This window comes from Bubalus bubalis, chromosome 10, assembly GCF_019923935.1.
Source record: "Bubalus bubalis isolate 160015118507 breed Murrah chromosome 10, NDDB_SH_1, whole genome shotgun sequence".
NCBI lineage: Eukaryota > Metazoa > Chordata > Mammalia > Artiodactyla > Bovidae > Bubalus > Bubalus bubalis.
In genome coordinates, this window is record NC_059166.1 from 53,743,020 (window position 1) to 53,765,606 (window position 22,587).

A 22,587-nucleotide genomic window follows, 5' to 3' on the forward strand; every position below is an offset into this window, starting at 1 on the left:
CTCCAATCCTGCCCATCCCTTACCTGGAGATGACCCCCAAGTCTTCACCACAAGAACACCATCAGGCAAATAGACCAGGTACCACTAGGCACACAGGGCAGCAATGCAGACGTTACCATAATGAAGGAGGTGGGTTCTCTTTCCTCTTTTCCAAAGTTCCCTTTCATCCAAAGGACAAGCTACTTTAACCTTGCCTGTACCCATGCATGCTCAGTCAATCAGTCGTGTCCAACACATTGCAACCCCATGGACAGTAGCCCGCCAGGCTCCTCTGTCCATGGAATTTCCCAGGCAAGAACACTGGAGCCGGTTGCCATGCCCTCCTCCAGGGGATCTTCCTGAGTTGGGGATCGATCGAACACACATCTCCTGCATCGGCAGGAGAACTCTTTACCACTAAAAGGAAATTCTGTGGCCAGTGAGCACCAACCTGGCTGGGCAGTGTTTAGAAGGTGCCAACAGTGGCACCATCTGCAAACCACACAGGCCGCCCCCGAGAGAACAAGGAGACCGACTGTGCCATCTCCCCCGTGAAGGAAAAAGACGAAAATGTGAAAAACGGCATCATGGAATACTCGATACAACTGGTTGCAAAATATTTCTCTTAACACTTCTGGGAGCAAAGTGTTTTGGAAAGGCAAACCACCCCCTTCATTCTAAAAGCAAGGAGCACAAAGCTTCCCTGAAGGGACAGACACCAAGCCTGAGTCCAGGACCCCCACACAGGTTCTAGAAGGGTTTGAACCCACTTAAGTTGAAATAGTTGTAGATTTGCCCCAGAGCATTTCCAGTGGAGGTCTATGTTACTAATAACACAGACAATAAATAATAAAGGCTGAATAGTCAGGCTTTACAGGTTACCAGAGAAAGGGGATCTAAATGATAAAAAGCAAATTATTATCTCTGAATGTGGAAAGGGGGGGTTCTCTCGTTATTTACCTAATAGATAGTCCCACGGTTTGAAGAGTTTGGGATTTTGTGGGGTTTGGGTTTTTTCCTGTTTTGTTTTGTTTAGGGGTGGGGGGTGATTTTAGCCATGCTGCATGACTTTGGGGATCTCAGTTCCCTGACCAGTGTTGAACTGGGGCCACAGCAATGAAAGCCCAAAATCCTAAACACTTGACCACCAGGGAACTCCCAAGTTTGAGATATTGAATGCTACCTTGTTGTAATTTGCTCTAACAGGTAAAAAGCTAACATTTGAATAATAGTTGCTCAAATTCGTAGAACAGATTTTAAACATTCTGAAGGCCTCCACCCATTCTGAAATGCCCACAGGCCCACCTCTCCTTCGCAGTTCCTTGCCAGGCATGTGTGTGAAAGTAAGATTTGTGTTTCCAAAACCTCACTGTGAATCTCTGACCCCAATATTTGACTTGAGCGTCTCTTAGCCACATTACCTAATCTACCACTTCAAGCTTCTTTTCTCATCTATAAAATGGGAATCAGAATTACTTCCCTGAACAGCTGGGAAAACCAACTGAGGCGTGTTTACTTATCCAGAGAGGACTTGGTCTACCCACCAGGCCAGCAGCCACAGGGACAGTCTTCACACGTGTTCCCCTCTCTGCATCTCCTTCTCTCCTCTCTGCCAGTGGACATCAGTCCTGACAGCTCTGAACGGGCACACTGGGCACGAAACAAGGGCAAGAGAGGAAAGACCGCATAATCCAGAGACCTGTTTTTCTACTTAAAAAACATTCATTTAAAATTCTATCAGAAAGTCACACGCCTAAAAAATTCATTACCTCCCTTCTAATTATACATGAGCCTTAAAACTAAAATATTCTCCCAACCATCTAAGAGACCACCACTTAACAGTATATTAGATGCAAAAAATATCTCAGATTTTCCCCATGGGTGTAAAGTTTAAACATTCAAATTTGCAAAAGAGAAGCAAACTGGAATAAAGACATTCACAGCCAGCTATTTCATATCCATTAGTTATCATTTACACATCAAATACATACAGCAATGAGACCAAATATACAGAATCTCCACATTTATATACAGTAATCAACATAGTGCACAATTCAAATCTATCTTACAATCAAGTGTACAAGTTTAAATATGGCTTTATAAACTACTAACAATAACTGTGCTAAAGGAACTCATAGGTCCAGAAGTAAACACTGGAATGCCGCCTCCATATCGAGGCCCTCGTTCAGCAAGATGCTATCCACTGTGTTTGCCAAACAGAGGGTGCAAGTCATTGTTTCCAGGCAGTGTCCACCCATCAGCCCCCAAGCAGCTGAAATGTAGGTTCAAATTATACCAACATTGGTCCCTCCTATCTCAGGTATCTGAAAATAAATCTGTACATCTCCCACACATTTGGAGACACGGGGTAATAAACAAATAGAAGAAAGACAAATAATCAGTGAGGTGATGATTACCAGGAATTATCAAAACGTGCTTTTCAGATTCAGAAATTCTCAGGCATGAGAGTCAGCATTTGCATAATTGAGGTTTTTCCCTCCCTCCTTTCTTGTTTTGCTTAAATCAGTGTACTGAGGAAACTTTCAGGAATTTAAGAGATGTACTATATCAAGTGGTCCCCAAAACAGAATTTAAAAGAGTTCTTATAAAGGTAACATCTAATTATTCACTCTTTTCTTCTAGCCAAAAATGGCTCTTAAGAATGAATAACCTTGATCTAAAATCATGCTTCCATGCCTATTTTACATCTACTTGCCCACCAACAATATAGACATACTCTCTAACCAACTGCTGCCTTCTACGTGCTATCTTTAAGTCCTTCTTGCCCCATACTCTAAACTCTATCGAGTAGACTATTCCCTGTAAATTTCTATGTTTGCTATGGTTTTTAATGTACATAACAAATCATTGGAGCAGTGTGTGTGTGTGTGTGTGTGTGTGTGTGTGTGTGTGTGTGTGTGTTTAAATAAATACCTTGCGGGGCATGCTTAGAAAGTCTTACTGATGAGGTCAATGAGCGCAGAGGTTTGGAGACCACTGCCTACATAGAGATGAGGTGGGTGTCTCCAAACATTTAAGGGTCTTCTATACAACAAATATACAAATATACTCTTGTACATTTTTTATATTAGAAAATGGAAATTCTATGTCACAAACACTTTTGAGAGACAAGAAGGAAGTTCCAGAATCAAAGGAGTGAACACACCAGGGCCACTCCTCCAGTTCCCAGGCTCAGACTCAGGTGGGATGAGAACAAGCCAGAAACCAGGACAAAGATCAAGGTTACTCCAGGGCTTGCTGCACTGGCCACTGGAATAACCACAACAGTCCTTCCCTACAGATTGCACTTGTCTTTCATTTAAACCCGTAGTCCTTCGGATTGCTTTAGTAAGATGCCACCACTCAGAACACTCTCAACGTGCCTGACACTTCTCTAACACAGCCACACCACACAATTGCTTGAAGCCCTGTATCTGTTCATCTTTCCTTTTCTCCTCCCACTCAGTGAAATTCAACCACCACCAGAGGAAGGACTTGGATCCTCATCTTTTCAACCACCACCTTCAGGGGAACATCACCCTCATCAAGGGTGGAGTTGTCAGACACTCAGCAGGATACAGATTGCTGGGAAAAACACATGTTTCTGATAAGCACGATCCCACGAGACTGCTTACTTTAGGTAAAGTCATTTTGACAGGAGTCACACAAACATGTTGCTCCTACTGAAGCAGAGATTCCCTCCAAAATTTGAACATTATCTCTAGTCTTATTGCTGCAAAAAAAATCAGATATAATTTGTTAAAGATAAAAATACAATCATCTGGACACGGTTGATATTTTAATAAGCCAAACATGATCTCTTATTAGGGGATAGAAACAAGTATGAGAGAAGACTTCCAATTCTGAACAACTATTAAAGAGAACAGTCTATAGATTGTAGTATTTTTTAAGGGAGGGAGGTAGTAACTACCCAAAGCATTACTCCTTTCTAGCCTCGAATTATATCACATTCCCTCTGCTATCTGTTTAGCCACTGCTGATTAACTTAACAATTTAGGAGCTAAATCCTACTGTTTTCAAACCCATGGGGTAACTTTTTTTTAATACTAAAGAAGGTCTAAATTATACTAATCAATCAAAGTTACTCTATTCTAGAGCTAAAAGTAAAAAAATAGGGAGGGGAAAGATGCTTGCCAATGGGGGATGGGAGGTGAATTAGTCACTTTTAGTAATACTACTTTTCATAAAATGAAATAGCATCATAAATATATATCACTCTATAGCTAGTGAATTGTTTGAAAATATTTAAAGCTGTAATTAGGGACAAGAGCAGCTGAAAAATATTTAAGAACATTATAACAGTAATCAAGTTAATTGCTGAAATTCTTTGTGTATGGAACACCTAAGTACTGTACCAATGTTTGGCTCTAGATAACTTGTTTCCCCATGGAAATGGTCAAGAGTGTTGGTGCTGGCTGGACCATATTCATAAGCTGTTTTATTATTGCAATGGTCCCCTTTATTTGTCTACAAATTTGATAATTAGGGGCAATAATCCACTTGACATTTGAGCATGCAAATAGTCTAGCCAGCAGCAGAAGTTTCAGAGAGCTTTGGTCTGGGGACAAAGTCCCTGTTTGGCCAGAGCCAGAATGGTTAAGGAGGTCATACTGTCAGCCCCAAAACAGTGAGTTGCTTCCTTTTACACTGTTTTCAGTATTCTCTGTAACCTTCTTTAAGGGGCAAGGCCAATGTGTTGCTGGTTCCAGTTATCTTAAAGATTAAAGTGCCTTAATTACCTTTAAGATATTCTTTAAAGTCAGGGACTAAAAACCTAAAAAAAATGAAGAAAATCCCACATCCATTAGCATTTACTCCTGGTATTAGCAAGGGTTCTGCCATCCAGAGGATCCTCCTGCTCACACACCAATGGGTCCTTTTGAATTTTGCAAATTGCATCCAGACCATCAAAAGTAAATGAATAAAAGTCAAGCATGCCACAGTCACAGGCAATAGATCCTGGACCTGTTAGAAATGGGTTGCCAGAGTTCCGCATTTAGACTCAAGAAATATTTGTCATTGAATGTACTTTCATCAGTCCTTGTTCTTCTTAAATAGCACTGCATAGACAGGAGAACAAAGAATCCTGGGTAATAGTCAGGAGCAATGAAAATAGTCTCACCCGTTTAAAAAAAAAAAAAGAGGAAGAGGAGGAGAGGAAAGAGGGAGAGGATGGGGGAGATGAAGAAGGAGAAGGGAAAGAAAAAGAAGAGGAGGAAAAGCCTGAGTTGTTTCCTATCAACAAAAGGCACCATCCTTTTATTGAAAATACACTCAACAATTGTTCAATTAATTAATTAATGCAGAAAAACCTGATTGTGCAGAACTTATTCCTATAAGGAAAAATCCAGCTTCTTCTCTCCCACCTTAAGCCACAGACCAGTCAGCTTATCCATGCAGAAGTGGTGCGTTTCAGGGCTGAAGTGAAGCCCCTGTCCCTGAACTGATTTTGCAAAATCAACATTTTGGGTGGTCAGAAGGTAGATGACAATGATCATGACAACAAAATCCTTTCACTTTCAAAATGCCAAACTTGTCAGAAAAAGGATATTTTCTCAATCAGTGTGAGGCGCCTCTTCTTCCTTCCCTGTCACAGAGCACTCTCCATGTGGATAACGATACAGATTACTTGTGCTTGCACCTCCCATTCTAATTTGTCTCCTGTCTGGCTGGGATAAAATCAAGCAAGAATGAACACTAACAGCAGTAAATTTTAAAGGCTGTTTTTCAAACAAGGTTTCTTCAGCTGTGGTCCATGAACCCCCTAAGGAATCCACAGGTAATTTCAAGACATTTCTACATCTCCTGAACTTATATGCAAAATTTCATATATCTCCATATTTTTCTGGGACTAGGGCATAGGACTTGCATTAGATTATCAATAGAGACACAAAGATTAAAAAACCACTGTGTGTGTGCTCAGTTGTATCCAACTCTTTGCAAACTCATGGACTCTAGCCCACCAGGTTCCTCTGTCCATGCAACTTTCCCAGCAAGAATACTGGAGTGGGCTGCCATTTCCTCCTCCGGGGGATCTTCCCAAGCCAGGGATTGAATCCACATCTCCTGGGTCTCCTGCATTGCAGGAAGACTCTTTACTGCTGAGCCACCAAGGAAGCCCAATATCTTTCTAGGGTATGACCCTCTTCCCCTAGAAAGATATTGGGCTTCCTTGGTGGAAGGAATCCACCCCCCATGCAGCCTTCAGGGAAGGAAGTGATGGGAGCTGTGTTTCTAGAGGAAGCGAGGATTACAATAAGCTGAGACCTCTTCCTGCAGAACTGACAAGGTTGGGCCATGTGAGGTGTGTGAGCCAAAGGAGAGGAAGGGCAGGCATTTCAGGAGAGGGGCTGGCATGAATGGAGGCACAGAGCAGAGCACGTGAGGCATGTCTAGGCAACGGCAAATGGACCAGCCTGGATGCACTGGATGGCTTACATGGAGGAGCCCTGGCAAACAAGATGAATAAAAATGTGTGGACACCAGGCCCAAAGGAATACCTCATCCTAGAGCAATACAGTGCCCTATGGGGGTTTTGAGAAATATTAATCTAAGATGATGGGTAGAATGGATCAGGGAAGTGGCGATGCACGTAAAAGAGATTATCACAGAAGCTTAGGCAAAAGAGAATACCTAAAACCAGGGCGCCACATCTGTTCACCACTCTATATCCAGTGTGCATTCCAGGGCCAGGCTTAGGGTAAGGGCTATCAACTCATCACTGAGTAACTAAATACCCAGTGAGAGATCATATGGGCATGGACTCCTTAAAAGACCTAATCCAAGAACAAGGGTCTTGGTAACTTAAATGTCCATCTTGGTGACATTCACAGATCACAAGCAGCACTTTGTACAGAGTAGATACCAAACAAAGATCCCTTGAACTGACCCGGGTGAAGAGATACAGGGGACAAGACTGAAAGATTTCGAGCACTCTCTGAGAGGCTGGGATGAGCTGGTTCTACAAACATGGAGTGAGTTCTCAGGGAGGTGGTTTTAAAAATAATCCAAGTCAAGGTGATGTAATGGCAAGAACTCTGTAAGGCAAGGTGAAAGACCTCAGTTCTGGGCCTGCCCTTCAAATAAATATGGCTTTCCAGAGCAAATCCACCACCCAGCTATCCATGTCTATGAGTCTATACTTTCTCTCGAGTAATCTGGGCAAGACTCCCACAGCTACAATCCTTAACACCTCCTTTCCTTGAACCCTAGTTGTTTCACAAACACATATCCTCATACCCCAGTACACACAAGTAGGGCTCATGTGAGGATGAGACTCAAGTTCTAGTTCAAGTCCATTTGTTCTAAGTCTGTGATCAGTCAGCTGGGCAGCCCATCACCTTGGTAGCATTAATATTCACAAATGATGATGTTATAAAAGAAATGGGACCCTCTGGCAATACGGTTTATCTCTGCATAAATTTAAATCATCCTTGTTATCTACTCTGACATATGCAAGGCAAAGTATAATTCGGCTGCTCCTTCATCCAGAGAAGTGGAGATGAGGGTGGGGTGGGGCAAAGGGAAGTAGAGAAAAAGACAGAATTTAATTTTACAATGAAAGGTTAAAAAGAACAGGTAGCCCACAGGTCTTCTGGCCATCCAAAAGCATCTCTTAGCATTAAAGATCACACTTCCTTATCTTCCAATAAAAAAGAAATACAGAACTTGAACAAGAGAGTCAGATGACCAAAACATCCCCTAACTTCTTGTTATTTTTCTTATAAGTAGCACCTGTTCATCAAATAGGAGAACAGTTCAATCTGGGCAGCCTAAGAACGAAACATATAAAATTAAAGCCCACCTAATCAAGACTGCATAAGTCGCCCACACCACTGTGGGTTTTGTCTTAGTCATTATTTTTCCATAACCCACTTTGGGAAAGTAAAACCTGGGTATATTCTGGGGTTCCTAATCAAGTTATACCTACAAAATGCTGAGTACCCAAGCATGAGGGGTCGGGCAGTACCCAGGACTCAGCCCCCGTGGGAGGCACCTGGAGAGAATGAATGAAGGTTTCACATATTTAATGTTGGTTCTCCATGGATGTGCCCTCCAAGTAATACACAATAAAAAATATCTGTGACCCCACATACTCATAACTTAAACCTTCTTGGCATGAAGATACAGTATACTTTGTGCTATACAGGAAGAATAAATTATAGACAAAATTTCAAACACCACTTTGAAGGTGGGGAAAGGGCAACTCAGTCTTAGCAGAGCTAGATCCAGAGTCTGTCGACTCCATTCACATTTTCAGGCCAGGACTTTCCCTGTCACACAGAACTACCACCAGTTGGTCTTGGAATGCATTTGCAAGAGAGATAAGAGGTGGGTAATCCTGGAAATGATACTGGAAACAAGATAGGCTTATCCATTCATATATCTTCCAACACATTCTCATTAGACAGCAAACAGTCCCCTCAAAGATGAAGGGTTTGATAAGATACTAACAACTGAGTTTTATGTGGAATAAAAATCTTTAGCTTAGAGTGTTTCAGCACTTCTTCCCAGTTATACATTGCTTAAATGGTAAATCACCTCAAAAACTCTCTCCCATTACATCTTTGTGAATCCACAGCATTCTAGGACTGTTTTGCCAAAACTATATTCAGAGTCTTTTTCAAATAAAGTATATGAACTTCTCAGAAGTTGCTGTATTTTAAGAAGTTCCTTTTTAACCCCATTAGGAATAGCCCTTCCCCAGGCAGTTGTGGTCAGAAGCCCAAATCCACAGCCATCGCCCTAGGATCTTCACCCCATATTTCACTGGAAAATGTTCTAAGTCAACCAAAACCATGTCTTCAGAGATAGATTGCCTTAGTCAACACTGTAACCCCAAGAGTTCAGGTGCTCTATGGGGAGGGAAAGAGAGGACAGGAAGGGGAGGGGACATCCTTAAGAAACATTAAGATTCTCCTCAGCATTGACTTCCCCTCAGTGGGCAAGGGCCGAGAAGACCAGAAAAGTTGCATTAATAAAAACTGCATAGAGTCTACACGGCACAAAGTGCTTTGCTACCATTTACAACGATCCTCTTCCTGCTTCATCTTTTCAGTACATCTTGCAAAGTTTGTTTTCAAAAAACACATTACAAGTTGGCGAGCTTCTGCTTAAAAAAAAAAAATCAATCAAATCCTTTCCCCTTCACTTCTATTAAATAGATCTTATTCCTGAGCTTTATACCCTCCAGGTAAACTAAACATAGGCAACTTAACACTCCGGAATCAACAAAGGACAGCTTTCCAGTGTGAGTTCAGGCAACAAAAGAGACGTCTCTGCAAATATACAGTAGAGTTGAAGACTGTTTGTAGCTGTTGATGATCTGTAAAAATATTTCCAAGGTTCTTTCAACGAAAGGTTTCAACTCAAGCAAGACCACAAAGAGGATGATGAGTGCGTCCTAACTGTGCCTTGGTGTGTATTCCATCGGCTCGGCTTGGGCGAGTGACCGTGGCTGCTGTTGCCTGAATGTGGAATTCCTCCGCCCGCCGATCTTCACACGCACGAAGCACATTAAAGAATAAAATGTGTTTATGTCACACCTCTTCCTAGAGGTTGAAAGCGCCAAATGTTACCACATGAATCCTCACAACACCCCTGTGAGGTAGGTAGGTGGAGACTATTGTCACCCCCACTTTACAGGTGGGGGAAATGAGGCACACAAGAATTAAGGGACTTGCCCAAAATCACACAGCTAGTCACTGGCAGGGCTTAGGATAAAACCAATACTGGCTAGCACCTAGCACAGTGCTCTGCACATAGTAGGTGTTCACTGAATATCTATGGATTTTATTTGACTTATATTTCAACATACAATATACACACAGAAAATACAAGTGGCCACCAAAGAACATTTATCTCCTGCATTCCTTCTGATGACATCACTCATGACTTTGAATCCTACTGGATGAAGGATGTTCCAGGATCCATCTCACATGTAAGCCCTCAGGTTGCAGGGGATCAACGTATAAGCAGTCTGTGGACAACCCGCTCTTGCACTGCTCTACCACACAATGTTAGTTTTCTAATGAAAACAAAAAATGGATTTCAGGAACCATGCTGACTTTTTTTATTTTTTTGCCTCTGTTTTAAATGGAGCCATAGGAATGGTTCTGTGTCTTGTTTGTACAAAAAAGAAATAAGGCTGCTCTACTCCAGTTAGCTTGTGAGAACTGTGCCAAGCACGAAGATCTCCTCCCAGATCAATGGATTTCTGCCTGGGAAACTGGACTGACCCCAGGGAGTGGCAGCTCCAACAGAGGAGGGTCAGCGAGGCTGCCCGTCACTTGCACTGTTCATGGTCTGTGTAGTCATCCATGTCCACATCAGAGTCAAAGAGCGAGTGTCCCGTGAAATCTGTGTCTGGGGTTCTGGAAAAACTGTTCTCTGCTCCCTCGTCTTCAAAGGTCTCTGTCCTTGAGTAAAAGCTGAAATCCAGCAGGGGCGTGTGTGTTTTGCTCCCCTCACTGCTCTCCTCTGACTCATAGATGGTGTTGTCATCATCGTGGTGCCACTCAGGCCAGAATTTTCTCCTTATCCTCTCACAGTACATAGCGAGATTGATCAGCTCACCTGCAGGGTGGTAAGGAAAGCAAGGGTTAGTTCTCAGAAGCAACCATCTACCAGCCACTTGGCCTTCTGGGCAACTCAGAAGAACAGTGTAGGGTAGGCATGAACAATGCTTTTCCACAGAGGCACTGTTTCAAACGTTTAGATTTTATACACAGAAGAAAGGTGAGTGGGAAAAAATAAATTCAGTGAGTGGGCTGGATGAAATTCAGGGGTGAGTCCTAGGATGGTGAGGAGTGAGCAGGGTAGCTGATTCAAAATGGCAGCTAAACTACCCATCGTTTGGCTTTGTGAAACATTTTATTATTTTATGTTTGCATGTCAAGAAAACTAGTGCTTCAGCTGGTTCATCTCTAAATTAATTTATAGTCCATGAAAACACACCAACTGTTAGTTGGATTAAGTCAGCCAGAAGTGATCATTCATTCCACAAATATTTGTAGTGTTGTTACAGGCTGCTGTGCCAAGTAGTTGAAAAAAAAAAAATAGGTTAGGAAGGAAATTTTGCCCTGAATCATCCATAAAATAGGTAACTCAGAACTGTCTTTATGGATGAACATGCCTGCAAACACATTTAGTAAAACAGAGATTGTTTAATTTTTTAAGTAAAATTCAACACTACACCCATGATCGGGTTCTTGCTTGGTCACCAGGTTACTTCTTTTTACTGTGAATCAAAGGAACACTTTCATTAACTTGCTAAAATTATCCAGGCATTCGTCTGAAACATGACACAGTATTTGGCTTTCATTTCCTAATTCCAAATGCAAACTGCAGAAAGAGAGTGAGTTTTTGCTTTTGAGCCACCAGATGGCAACAACTGCTCAATAAGCATATGATTTGTCACTAACTCATACAGGATTTTATTGCCCTAAGAATAGTCTTTGGATGTTTATTTTTTTTAATTATATAAACACTCACTTACTGTGTAGGTAATCCATGTTTTATTTCAGAAAATTAGAAAATACAGGTAAGCAAAAAATAAAAGAATTACCAATAATCCCATTTGTCATAACATTTTCATTTATGCTGTTCTTGAAATTTATATTTATTTATATATACATTTGGGCTTCCCCTGTGGCTTAGCTTGTAAAGAATCTGCCTGCAGTGCAGGAGACCTGGGTTGGGAAGATACCCTGGAGAAGGGAAAAGCTACCCAACTCCAGTATTCTGGCCTGGAGAATTCCATGGACTCTATAGTCCATGGGGTCACAAAGAGTCAGACATGAGTGAGCGACTTTCACTTTTTACATATATATATTTACATATATTTACATTTGCAATGTAGCATTTACTATATATTGTTTCCTATGCTACTTTTTAAAAAATTTTTATTTATTTATTTTTGGCTGTGCTGGGTCTTCCCTACTGCCCGTGAGCTTTTCCTAGTTTCCCATGCTACTTTTTTCACTTAACAACATATGATGAAAACCTTTTAATTTTACTCTATGACCACCTTGATAATTGTATTCTACTTCATTATATAGATGTACCACAGTTTCATTTTATTTCAGCTCTCTATTACAGCCATTTAGGCTGTATCTATATTAATAGCTTTATCGGTTACAGTCTGTAACTACTCTATCTCATTTTCTATCAAAGAAAATAATATATATTCATTTTGGAAAATCCTAAGTCTGTATATAGAAATGGTATAAATATATATAATACACACACACACACACACACACACACACACATAAAGAAGAAAACAAAAGCATCAATAATCACACCAATCCAAGGTAATGACAATTAACATTTTGGTGTGTTTCTTTCAGTATTTTTTCAATTTATGTATTGTCATTATTATCATTAGTTGTCACTTCCTGTAACATTATAAACATTTTCCCACTAAAGTTTTTCAAAACTTTGATTGCTATTCTGCTTAAATAAACCCATCCCCTACAAAACATAAGGCAAATGCCCCTACCTCATGGATCCTGTAAACTATTGGATTTGTACATGGTTCACCATGTTCGGTCTTCTCAGATCAAAATAGTTCGACTCACGCTTCTATGAGTCCATTCTGATTTCCCCCAACTTGAAGATCTATGAGCTCAGGAGCCAGAAACCGAGAAGCCCACATCACTGCTCCTTTTGGGAAGACACATGCAAAATTTTCACCTATTATCTCCCTTGGGGAAGCAGTTGTGAAAATGCTTTATCCGGTATTGCTGGTGACCAAAAATTAGATACTAAGATGAGGAAGCAGCAGCAACGGGCCACTGGGGTGGAGGATATCAGAGATGAACTGGGGTCACTTCACAGCTGGGGACCACCCTCTTTGCCTCAGTCAAGTCCATTCCCAGAAAGCCAGAACCTAGGTACAAAGTGCACAGGATCCACATGATAAATGACTGTCTGCACGCCTTCTGTGGCTATCCTCTCTACAGCCCTTTTCCTTACCTTTCATCCAAGAGAGTTGCCCCCCCCTTCATGAATATGTGTCATTAGAACTTTTTCAATCAGGAACAATAAAAATTAATAATAATAAAAATAGCAAACATGTATATAGGCCTTACTGTGTACCGGGCACTACTTGAAGTGCTTTATTTACTATTGAATTCATATTAACTCCCATCCCTAGTCCTGGCACCAATCCTATGAGAGAGGAGCTATTACTATCTGCATTTATGATAGGAAAACTGAATCAACAAAGAAATTAATTAACTTGCCTAAAGTCACACAGCTAGACAGTGGCAGAGCCAGGATTCAAACAAAAGCAGTCCCCAGACTCCATGCCCTTCACCAAGACTTGACCTTGCCTCTCTCCTGATGAGTTGACAACCTGGCCTGGGAATTCATAGCTTCCAACTACCTGTCACAGATTATTTTTCAGTAATTCTTTCTAGAGTCTCAAGAATTATGAGAGGACAGGTGTTGTCACTCAAAGACAATGGGTTGTCATGAAGAAGAGATCATTCTATCATGCTGTTAAGAAACGGTCTGCTTTGATAAGCAAGGACTGGGAGTTCACATGCCCATCCTCATATCCTGGCCCTGATAAAAAGAGTGAAGCAAAGAGTGAAAATTTACACTTCAATTCTCCCTTTATCTGGATTTGCCAATCCCTTCTAATGCATAGACCCTCTACCAGCAGATCCACTCAACATGCTACCAGCCAAAAAGAATGAAAAAAGTCAGCAGTATAAACAGGTTATGTGTGTAGTGGGTGTGTGATATGCTCATGTTAACATAAATGCCTATACTGAAGATGTAAACTTTGTGAAATAATTTTTTAAAACAGGAGGTTTTTTTCTCAAAGAGTACTCAACAAACAGATAATGTCACCTATCAGGCTAGTAAGAATTAAAGCCTGATACCGTCCAATGTGGAGAGTCAGACATTATACAACATGGTTGGTGGAAGTATAAATTGTTAAAAGCTTTTCAGGAAAGTAATGTGATGTTACCTATAGAAATTTTAAATGCACTTGTGTGTTGGCTCAGGACTCTGCTTTTAGTACTCTATTCTATTCTTGCCTGGAAAATCCCATGGACAGAGGAGCCTGGAAGGTTGCAGGCCATGGGGTTGCAAAGAGTCGGACACGACTGAGCGACTTCACGTTTCACTTTCAGTTTCTACTAAAATAAAAGCATCAGTATGTAAAGACAGATGCACATGGATGTTGAATGTAGTATTATGTTAATGAAAAGAAGAGAAAGAAAACAAAGATGGAAACAGCCTGAATATCCAATAAGGACTGACTGATATTTGTTATATCAATCCTATAGAATATTGTACAGCTATTAAAACAATAAATATTCTATTTAGCAAAAAAAAATTATAAAGTAATATGTATAACATAATTCCATTTGGTTTTAAAATAATATAAAAACAGCTATATATATGTATGTAAATTCGTATATGAAAAATAAAAAGTACAGAAGGGTTCACTTCAAATCCCTAATCTTGGTTTTCTATGGGAGTGATTTTGGACATTTGTGCCTTTATTTTTCATACACAAATTTACATACCTGTATATAACTGTCTTTTTTATTTTATTATTTTAAAATTAAACAGTGGAATTGCACTATACACATTATAATCTTTTCACTAAATAGAATACTATGTCTTTTTAATAGCTGCACAATATTCTATAGGAAGGTGGCGCTAATGGTTGAGAATCTGCCTGCCAATGCAGGAGACATGAGACATGAGACGTGAGTTTGATCCTTAGGTGGAGAAAATCCCCTGAAGGAGGGCATGGGCTATAGTCCATGGGGTTGCACAGAGTCAGACATGACTGAAGCGATCTTAGCACACACACACAATATAGGTGAGGAGATGATAAATCTTTTAAAACACACCTGCCTAATTCAACTTATTGTGACAATTGTGTATTACTTTTTAAAAATCCAATTACTTTTTAAAAATCCAATAAAATAAATTAGTAAAATGACTAATGAGTGGTTATTAATATTTTCAGAAAACTGGAGAGGTTATTTATCAGAAAAACAAATGGCCCTTCACCCCGAGGACACTCCCAGACAGGATAAAGAACTTTTCTCTTGAAGTTTCGCTAATGGAAATATTTCCCACTCTTTGGAAAAAGTGACTCATTTCATTTTCCTGTATCACTCCAGCTCCTCCCAGCACCGCTGCAGCCTTGGACCCTTAACCAGCCAATATCTAGAAAACGGGGCTGGCGCCCGCACACACTCTGTTTTCAAGGTGTTCACTCAGCACCTCCCTGCTCCATGCTCCTGCGGGGTGCCAGCTATGCCCGTGGTTGCTTCCTTTAACCCTGTGTCACACAAGCAGCAAGGGCACTGAACATTTCCTCTTTAGAAAAGTTCTTATCAAACTTGAACGTGGCAATGAGGACACCCCACCCCCTTTCCCAGTCTCCCTGAAGCTAATTCACAGATCTAAAAATACAAACACTAGCAAAGGTCACTCAAGCCAACCCTTTCCCAAGACCCAAATTCCCCCACGACCTCTTCCTAAACACCTCCAAATAGAGAACAGTAAGAGTATGGGGTGAGTATATACGTGCATGTTTTTCAAGGATTCCAGCATTTTTTCTATCTTATAATCTATCAAAAAATAAGTGAAGAATACATCCAAGTACAATAAATAATTATTGATAGAAAATCTGCTGAACAGGGTTTTTCTTAAAACACAAAGGTCCATCTAGTCAAAGCTATGATTTCTCCAGTAGTCATGTATGGATGTGAGAACTGGACAATAAAAAAGGCTGAGCACCGAAGAATTGATGCCTTCGAACTGTGGTGTTCGAGAAGATTCTTGAGAGCTCCACCTTGGACAGCAAGGAGATCAAAGCAGCAAATTCCTAAAGGAAATCAATCCTGAATATTCACTGGAAGGACTGATGGTGAAGCTGAAATTCCAACACTGTGACAACCTGATTCAAAGAACTGACTCATTGGAAAAGACCCTGATGCTGGGCAAGATCGAAGGGAGGAGGAGAAGGGAACGACAGAGGATGAGATGGTTGGATGGCATCACCAACTCAATGAACATGAGTTTGAGCAAACTCCAGGAGATGGTGAGGGACAGGGAGGCCTGGTGTGCTGCAGCCCATGGGGTCGCAACCGAACAACAAAAACAATGGAGGGTTGTGTTTCTTACAAATTCAGAAAAATAGCATTAGGTTCCTTGATTTTGATCTGGCTTCCCAGGGTGAGCAGTGGAGTGGCAAAACCCTTTCCCTTTTGCTGTTTTACTTTCCAGGCTCTCCATGTTCCACGCCTGTGTTAAAGAGGGCCATCCACATGCAATTGTCTAGGAAGGATACTCAGATCAAAATATCAAATGTGACTCCACATTAAAAGGGTTGTTGAAAAAGATAAGAAATAACAAGTATAGGTGAGCATGTGGAGAAAAAGGAACCCTCATTCACTGCTATTGGGAATGTAAATCGGTGCCCCCACTATGAAAAACAATGTGGAGGTTACTCAAAAATTAAAAATAAAACTACCATATGATACAGCAATTCCATTCCATTTGAGGTACTTCCAGACACTGCTGATGAGAATATAAATTGAAACAGTCCTTCTAGAAAGCAATTTAGCTGTGTAGACCAAGAGTTTGCACCCTTTGAGACAGTGATTCCCCAACTAGAAATTTAGCTTAAGTAAACAACCAGAGGTAAGCATATATATATATGTATGTATACAATAAATACATAATATTCACTATAGAATGTTAGTAAAAATTATTTAAAATCACCAGCAAGAGACGTTCCCAGTAGTCCAGTGGTAAAGAATCCACCTGCCAGTGCAGGGGACATGGGTTCGGTCCCTGGCCCAGGAAAATCCCACATGCCTGGGGCACCTAAGTCTGTGCGCCACAGCTACTGAGACTGTGCTCTGGAGCCCTTGAGCCACAGCCAATAAAGCCTGCACACGCTCGAGCCCGTGCTCTGCAACAGGAGAAACCACTGCAATGAGAAGCCTGACCACTGAAAGCAGAGAAGCTGGCATGTAGCAACAAAGACTTAGTGCAGCCAAAACTAAAGAAAAAATAAAACAAACCACTCACAAGTCCAGAAAAAGATTAATCGCATAAATTACAGTGTAGCTATAGGATAGGATATTTTGCAATGACTACATTGTTTTGAAGAATATTTAATGACAAAGGAAATGGCCATAATACAGTTAATCAAAAACTGCAAACTGCAGGATATAACTATTTCAACATGATCTCAATTTTGAAACATATATGCATACATGTAGTTGATAAAAGATGAAGAAACATACTACAATATTAACAGAAGCTCTCTGTGGGTGTTAGGGTCACAAGTTATTAATAATCTTTTTAAAAAAATCTCTATCTTTTCTAAATTTTTCCAGTCAGGAAATATTTCACATCATACACAAACATATTATATATATTTTAAGAATTGTCGAATGTTCAAAGTCTGTCCTCATACTCACCGAAATTAAGGAAAACTGCCCACTATTCTGGATGTTTCCTGGAGTAGTTTGTGTAACTAGATATTGTAAATAATATCTAGGATCAAAAAGCTAATTTTTTTAAACTTTTGACTGCACCATGAGGTATGCAAAATCTTAATTCCCTGACTAGGGATCCAACCCTTGCCCCCTGAAATGGAAGCATGGAGTCTTAACCACTGGACCACCATGGAACTCCCAAAAAGCTAATATTTATACACATGCCCTCACACAGGTGGCAAGGACAATGTCGCCCTGGCTGTCCCAAAGCTACAGCAGAAAATTTCTAGATCCAAGCCACTTGCATGCCTGGGTATGAGCCAGGTCTCCACTATTCAGGCTCCCGGTGGTTTGTTTCTACTTCTCCTTCCTCTTGTTACTTCTTGGGAAAGTCTCCACCACAGAAAAAGCAAAGGCAGAGAAAGAAGCTGAGACCAGATTAGTAGCTTGCCTGCACTAGCAGCTCTGATCAAAGGCTTAGAAGGGGCCTGGAATAATGACTGAAATGACTTTTAAAGAGTCACTGTGGACTTGAATGACTTGTGCTCCTCCAGTCCCCAAGGAGAGCTGGAAGCTACTAACTTGTTTTAAGAATCAAAGTGCCTGCAACTATGTGCCAACAATGCCCTGCAGATGATGGCATCAGATTCTCCCAGTGTGTGCATCTCCAAGTGAGACTCAAAAATCAATTCTCCAAAACCACCAATCATTTCTTTAAAAAGAATACTAAATGCCTCAAGTCCCTCCAGGAAGTAACAGAGGAAAGTGCCAAGTCATAAATAAATCAGTAAAAGATGCCTCATTTCCTTAAGAAGGGATTCTGTACAATCTAAGAGTTTACTGATATTGGATACCTAAATCCTTCTAAAATAACAGATGACCTCATACATTTGACCCTTGAACAAAGTGGGGGTTAATTCACATAGAACTTATAGTCAGTCCTCTGTATCCAAGGTTCCTCCACATTCATGGATTCAACCAACCATGGATGGTGTAGCACTATAGTCATTACTATTGAAAAATATTCACGTATAAGTGACCCGTGCAATTCAAACTTGTGTTGTTCAAGCGCCAACTGTAGTGCCTGTGTGCATAGGGCATGTGACTGTATGTGTACAGGGTATGTGTACGCACTTGGGTAAAAGTATAAGTGTGTGAATAAGTGAGTATGTACAGAACTATGTGAGTAAATGTGTGTTTGTATTCACAGGTGTGCAGGGAAATGGAAGGAGAGAATAGGAAGTAACAGGAAGAGAGAATATATACAAAACACACCCCTAAATGAACTAAAAGTAATCAGTATCTTTTAGACCACCATGGAAAATCTGATTACATTAAAGGGAAACTATTTTAAGTGCTACAAGCATCACCAATCTGATAGTCAATTTATGAATTGAATATTCAATTTAGATAATTCCCAACACAAGACAAGGAATATCTTCATGCTGATTATCTAGGAAATTAAATATAAGCCCATACTATCCTTACCCCCATTCAGTGGTAGTTTCAGAAGACCTTCAACAAATGCCTGATTCCTTCCAACTAAGCCTGGTAATATGTTATCTGAAGTCCTATCCCCACCAATCTGGAGCATACTCCTGCTGCCATTAGCCTGGTCTGAACCTCTGGACATACACATGAGTACACACACACACACACACAGTTACAGCCTTCACCGTCCTCCCTACCCACCCACCTGTGACTACCACACATGACTGCTCAGCTGCCTCAGTTTCTTGTATGATCTTCCTTGCTTGGTCCCATCCATCCATCCAGCATTAATTAAGAGTATCATATATGTTATTCACTGGTGATCTCATGTACACCCCCAGTCCCTCAGCCAGGGTATGTAAAGTGAAAAGCCTTAGTTTTTCAGTCATGTCCAACTCTTTGCAGCCCCATGGACTGTTGCCCACCAGGCTCCTCTGCCCATGGAATTGAAAGAGCTAAGCTTAGGCAGGCAGTCCAAGGCCCTAAAAGGAGGAGGTGAACATTCTCTGCTCATGCCTTCCTTGAGCCTTATGCAACAATGTATCTTACCTGAGAACTGGCCTTTCTTTAGATCCCAACTAATAATCACAGCACAATGTCTTACTCATGGAAATGCTTTTCTTAGACTCTATGTTGGAGAAGGCAATGGCACCCTACTCCAGTACTCTTGCCTGGAAAATCCCATGGACGGAGGAGCCTGATAGGCTGCAGACCATGGGGTCGCGAAGAGTCGGACACGACTGAGCGACTTCACTTTCACTTTTCCCTTTCATGTATTGGAGAAGGAAATGGCAACCCACTCCAGTGTTCTTGCCTGGAGAATCCCAGGGACGGGGGAGCCTGGTGGGCCGCCATCTATGGGGTCGCACAGAGCCAGACACGACTGAAGCGACTTAGCAGCAGCAGCAGCAGACTCTATGTTAATGATTATAACAAATCTTGCCTGGAAACCTGTTTCTCAAGACTTGTACCTCTGATTACACAGCAACAGTGTATCTCACCCAGAGACATTGCAGGAGCTCTCTGGCTAATCTTGTGCCAAAGTTATAGCAGGATGTATGCCTTGGGAAAGGGTCTGGTGGAACTCTTACAACCTTGAGGTATTCTTTTTATCTATTCTCAGCAGCTAGTTGAGAAGTATATAAGACTCTGCTTAAACTAGTGAGGTGGGTACTCTCCTACCCACTCCCTGTGCCTCTTGCTGGAAGCTTTCTCTATTCCCGTTACTTTAACAAAATCTACGCAAAGCTCTAAGTGACTGAGACTGTCTTTGGTCCCAGACTTAAATCTTCTCCTTCAGAGACCATGAATCTGGCAACACCGTTCACTGTAAGCTATCATCTTGGGGTTTCATCCGGGATCTTCAAGACAAAATAAGAACGTTCAGAGCTGGGACTCTTTTGCTCTTTTAATGTAAAGTTTCTACTTTCCTAACTCAGTGTGCCTGTCTGCGTGAATGTGCAAGAAGCAAGAGCTGTGTCCTGCTCCACGGTTCCATGGTGATCCTCATATGGCAGTATGCCTGTCGGGGTTTATACTGACCTGCCAGTGTCAAGAACCAATGTCCTCACGAGGGGAGTGGTCAAAAATGGATGAAGAGTATGGACCAAACTTCTTTTCCCTGGTCAGCCTTTCCTGGTCTCTCTGATTGCTTTCATAACTGCTTGAGGAAGTCAAGGTACTAACCTAGTGTGCTGGATTGTAGACTGTGAGGAGACTTACAATCCATGCTGTTATTGAGTTTTTCTAGCCAGACCATCATTCCGACAGGACACTGCAGGCAGGAACACATTAGGGAGCTAAGTGGAGCTCTAGCTCCAGGGACATCTCTCAGACTGAAAATCACCTTCCTGACCCCAGAGACCCAGAGGTGAGTTCTTGTTATGGCCATTCCTCCGGACTATATGGATGGATGCATTACTGGTGAACATGAGATTCCTGAGGACTCAGATCAGGGAACCCCAGATTTGGGCAGATTGGAAACGCAGCAGGCTTATTCCCTTGGTAATGCAAGCTCTTTGTGGACCAAAGAAAGCCCTCCAGTGATCCTTATTTCAACTCTTTAGATATTCTTTTTGTACAATCTGCTGGACAGGAATAGAAAGGTTGACCTTGACACTCCATGAACATGAAAGATTATTCTTTTCCTAGCAGGCCAGCCCTCCATCACCTCCTTTGTTACCACATAGGCGGATATGGAAGCTCTCAGAAGGGACATCTTGGCTTTTCTGTTCGGCCCTTTATAACTTACTGCTTCTACTGCGGTCAGGAATGTGCTCAGGAGTGTGCACAGGCACACGGAAGATGGGTGTTTCCCCTAGTGGTCTTAACTTGGGAGACATTCTGGAAGGCTCTGCTCTACCTCAGGTGACCTCAGAGGAGGAGCAGAAATCAGGCAAAGGTTTTAATGGCGAGGAACTGGACATCAATCTGGGATGCCATCAGTTCTACCCCTGGCACATCTCCACCCCTCCTTGGTGGTAGAACTGGGATGGACGACAGTGGGATGCCCGCGCTGGTAAGGACAGGTTAACTCGGCCAGGGAAGGAAGCTTAGGTGGAAGACCTGTCTCCACTCCCATCTAGAGCAGGGAGGGATGCCTCTGGTAGAAAAAAGCCACGGCACTGGGTGCCACTTTTTTCTCTCTTACAGATGGGAGCTAACAGTTCCAGAACCACCCCTTTGAATTGTATCTTGAAAAACTGGGATAAGTTTGATCCCCAGAGCCTAAAAAGCCCCTTCTAAACAGGCTTTCTTTACTTTAAGAAAAGCCCTCACCTTCCCAGAGAGACAATCCCTGCTGGGACAACACCTTCTCAATCAGGCTACCCCTGTCATCAAAGCCAATTTGAACACTCTCTGGTTTAAATTTTAGCTATGAAACTATGACTACAAAAAAGAGAGATGACATTTTTGATACTGAATGGCCATGATATTCTTTAGACTCTGGAGAACACTGGTTAAAATGAAATCTTTTTGAAATTGCAAAACCAGTTTTTTTTGCTTGTGCAATTAGGAAAAAGCTGGTTTATTAAAATACTTTTTTTTTGGAGCTCCAACCCTGCCTGAGAAACAAAAAACATGCCTGGGAAAAAACTCTGAAGTTACCTCTTATCATGTCCTTGAGATACACAGCCCATTCCATCTGGGACTCCAGCCATGAGCAAATCGGTAGAACTTCAGGCCAAAGGAAAAAAAGGCCAATAGACATTTTAAGTTTCAAGCAGAAAACTGTGAGGTTTCTGTCTGTCCAGATATGTGGGTCCCAGTGTGTGTCTCCGTCCTTGGACAACATTGCTAAAGGCTAATTGGTCGGTGAGCTCTATTTAATTGGCCCAAAGAAAAGTGCTTATGAATCAAACAATTCTAAATTCAAGAAAATTAAACTAAAATGAGTTTCAGGCTTGTGTGAACTGATAAATATTCACTATTGAATTGATACCTAGTATTGATGTTTGTTTATTGATCTAATTAACACAGACATTGTGAAGATACTTTTGCAAATGATATAGCTTTGGGTGATTTATATTTACCATTCTACAAAATGATGATATAAAGTACAGGTCATGGTTGCTGAAAGAAAGTAGGATGTGTGTTTTCAACA

At 41.3% G+C, this 22,587-nt stretch overlaps 1 protein-coding gene across 6 annotated transcripts in view; it reads right to left on the minus strand.

Annotated features, from left to right (window-relative positions):
• Positions 1–1,987: 1,987 nt before the first annotated feature.
• Positions 1,988–22,587, minus strand: part of FAXC (failed axon connections homolog, metaxin like GST domain containing) — a 79,619-nt gene continuing 59,019 nt past the window's right edge. For all 6 annotated transcript variants that reach the window (XM_025294626.3, XM_044924334.2, XM_025294627.3 and 3 more), the window contains one exon: positions 1,988–10,575. In XM_025294626.3, the coding sequence (XP_025150411.3) occupies positions 10,286–10,575 (290 nt within the window). In that variant the 3' untranslated portion in view covers positions 1,988–10,285. The remainder of the gene's footprint in view (positions 10,576–22,587) is intronic.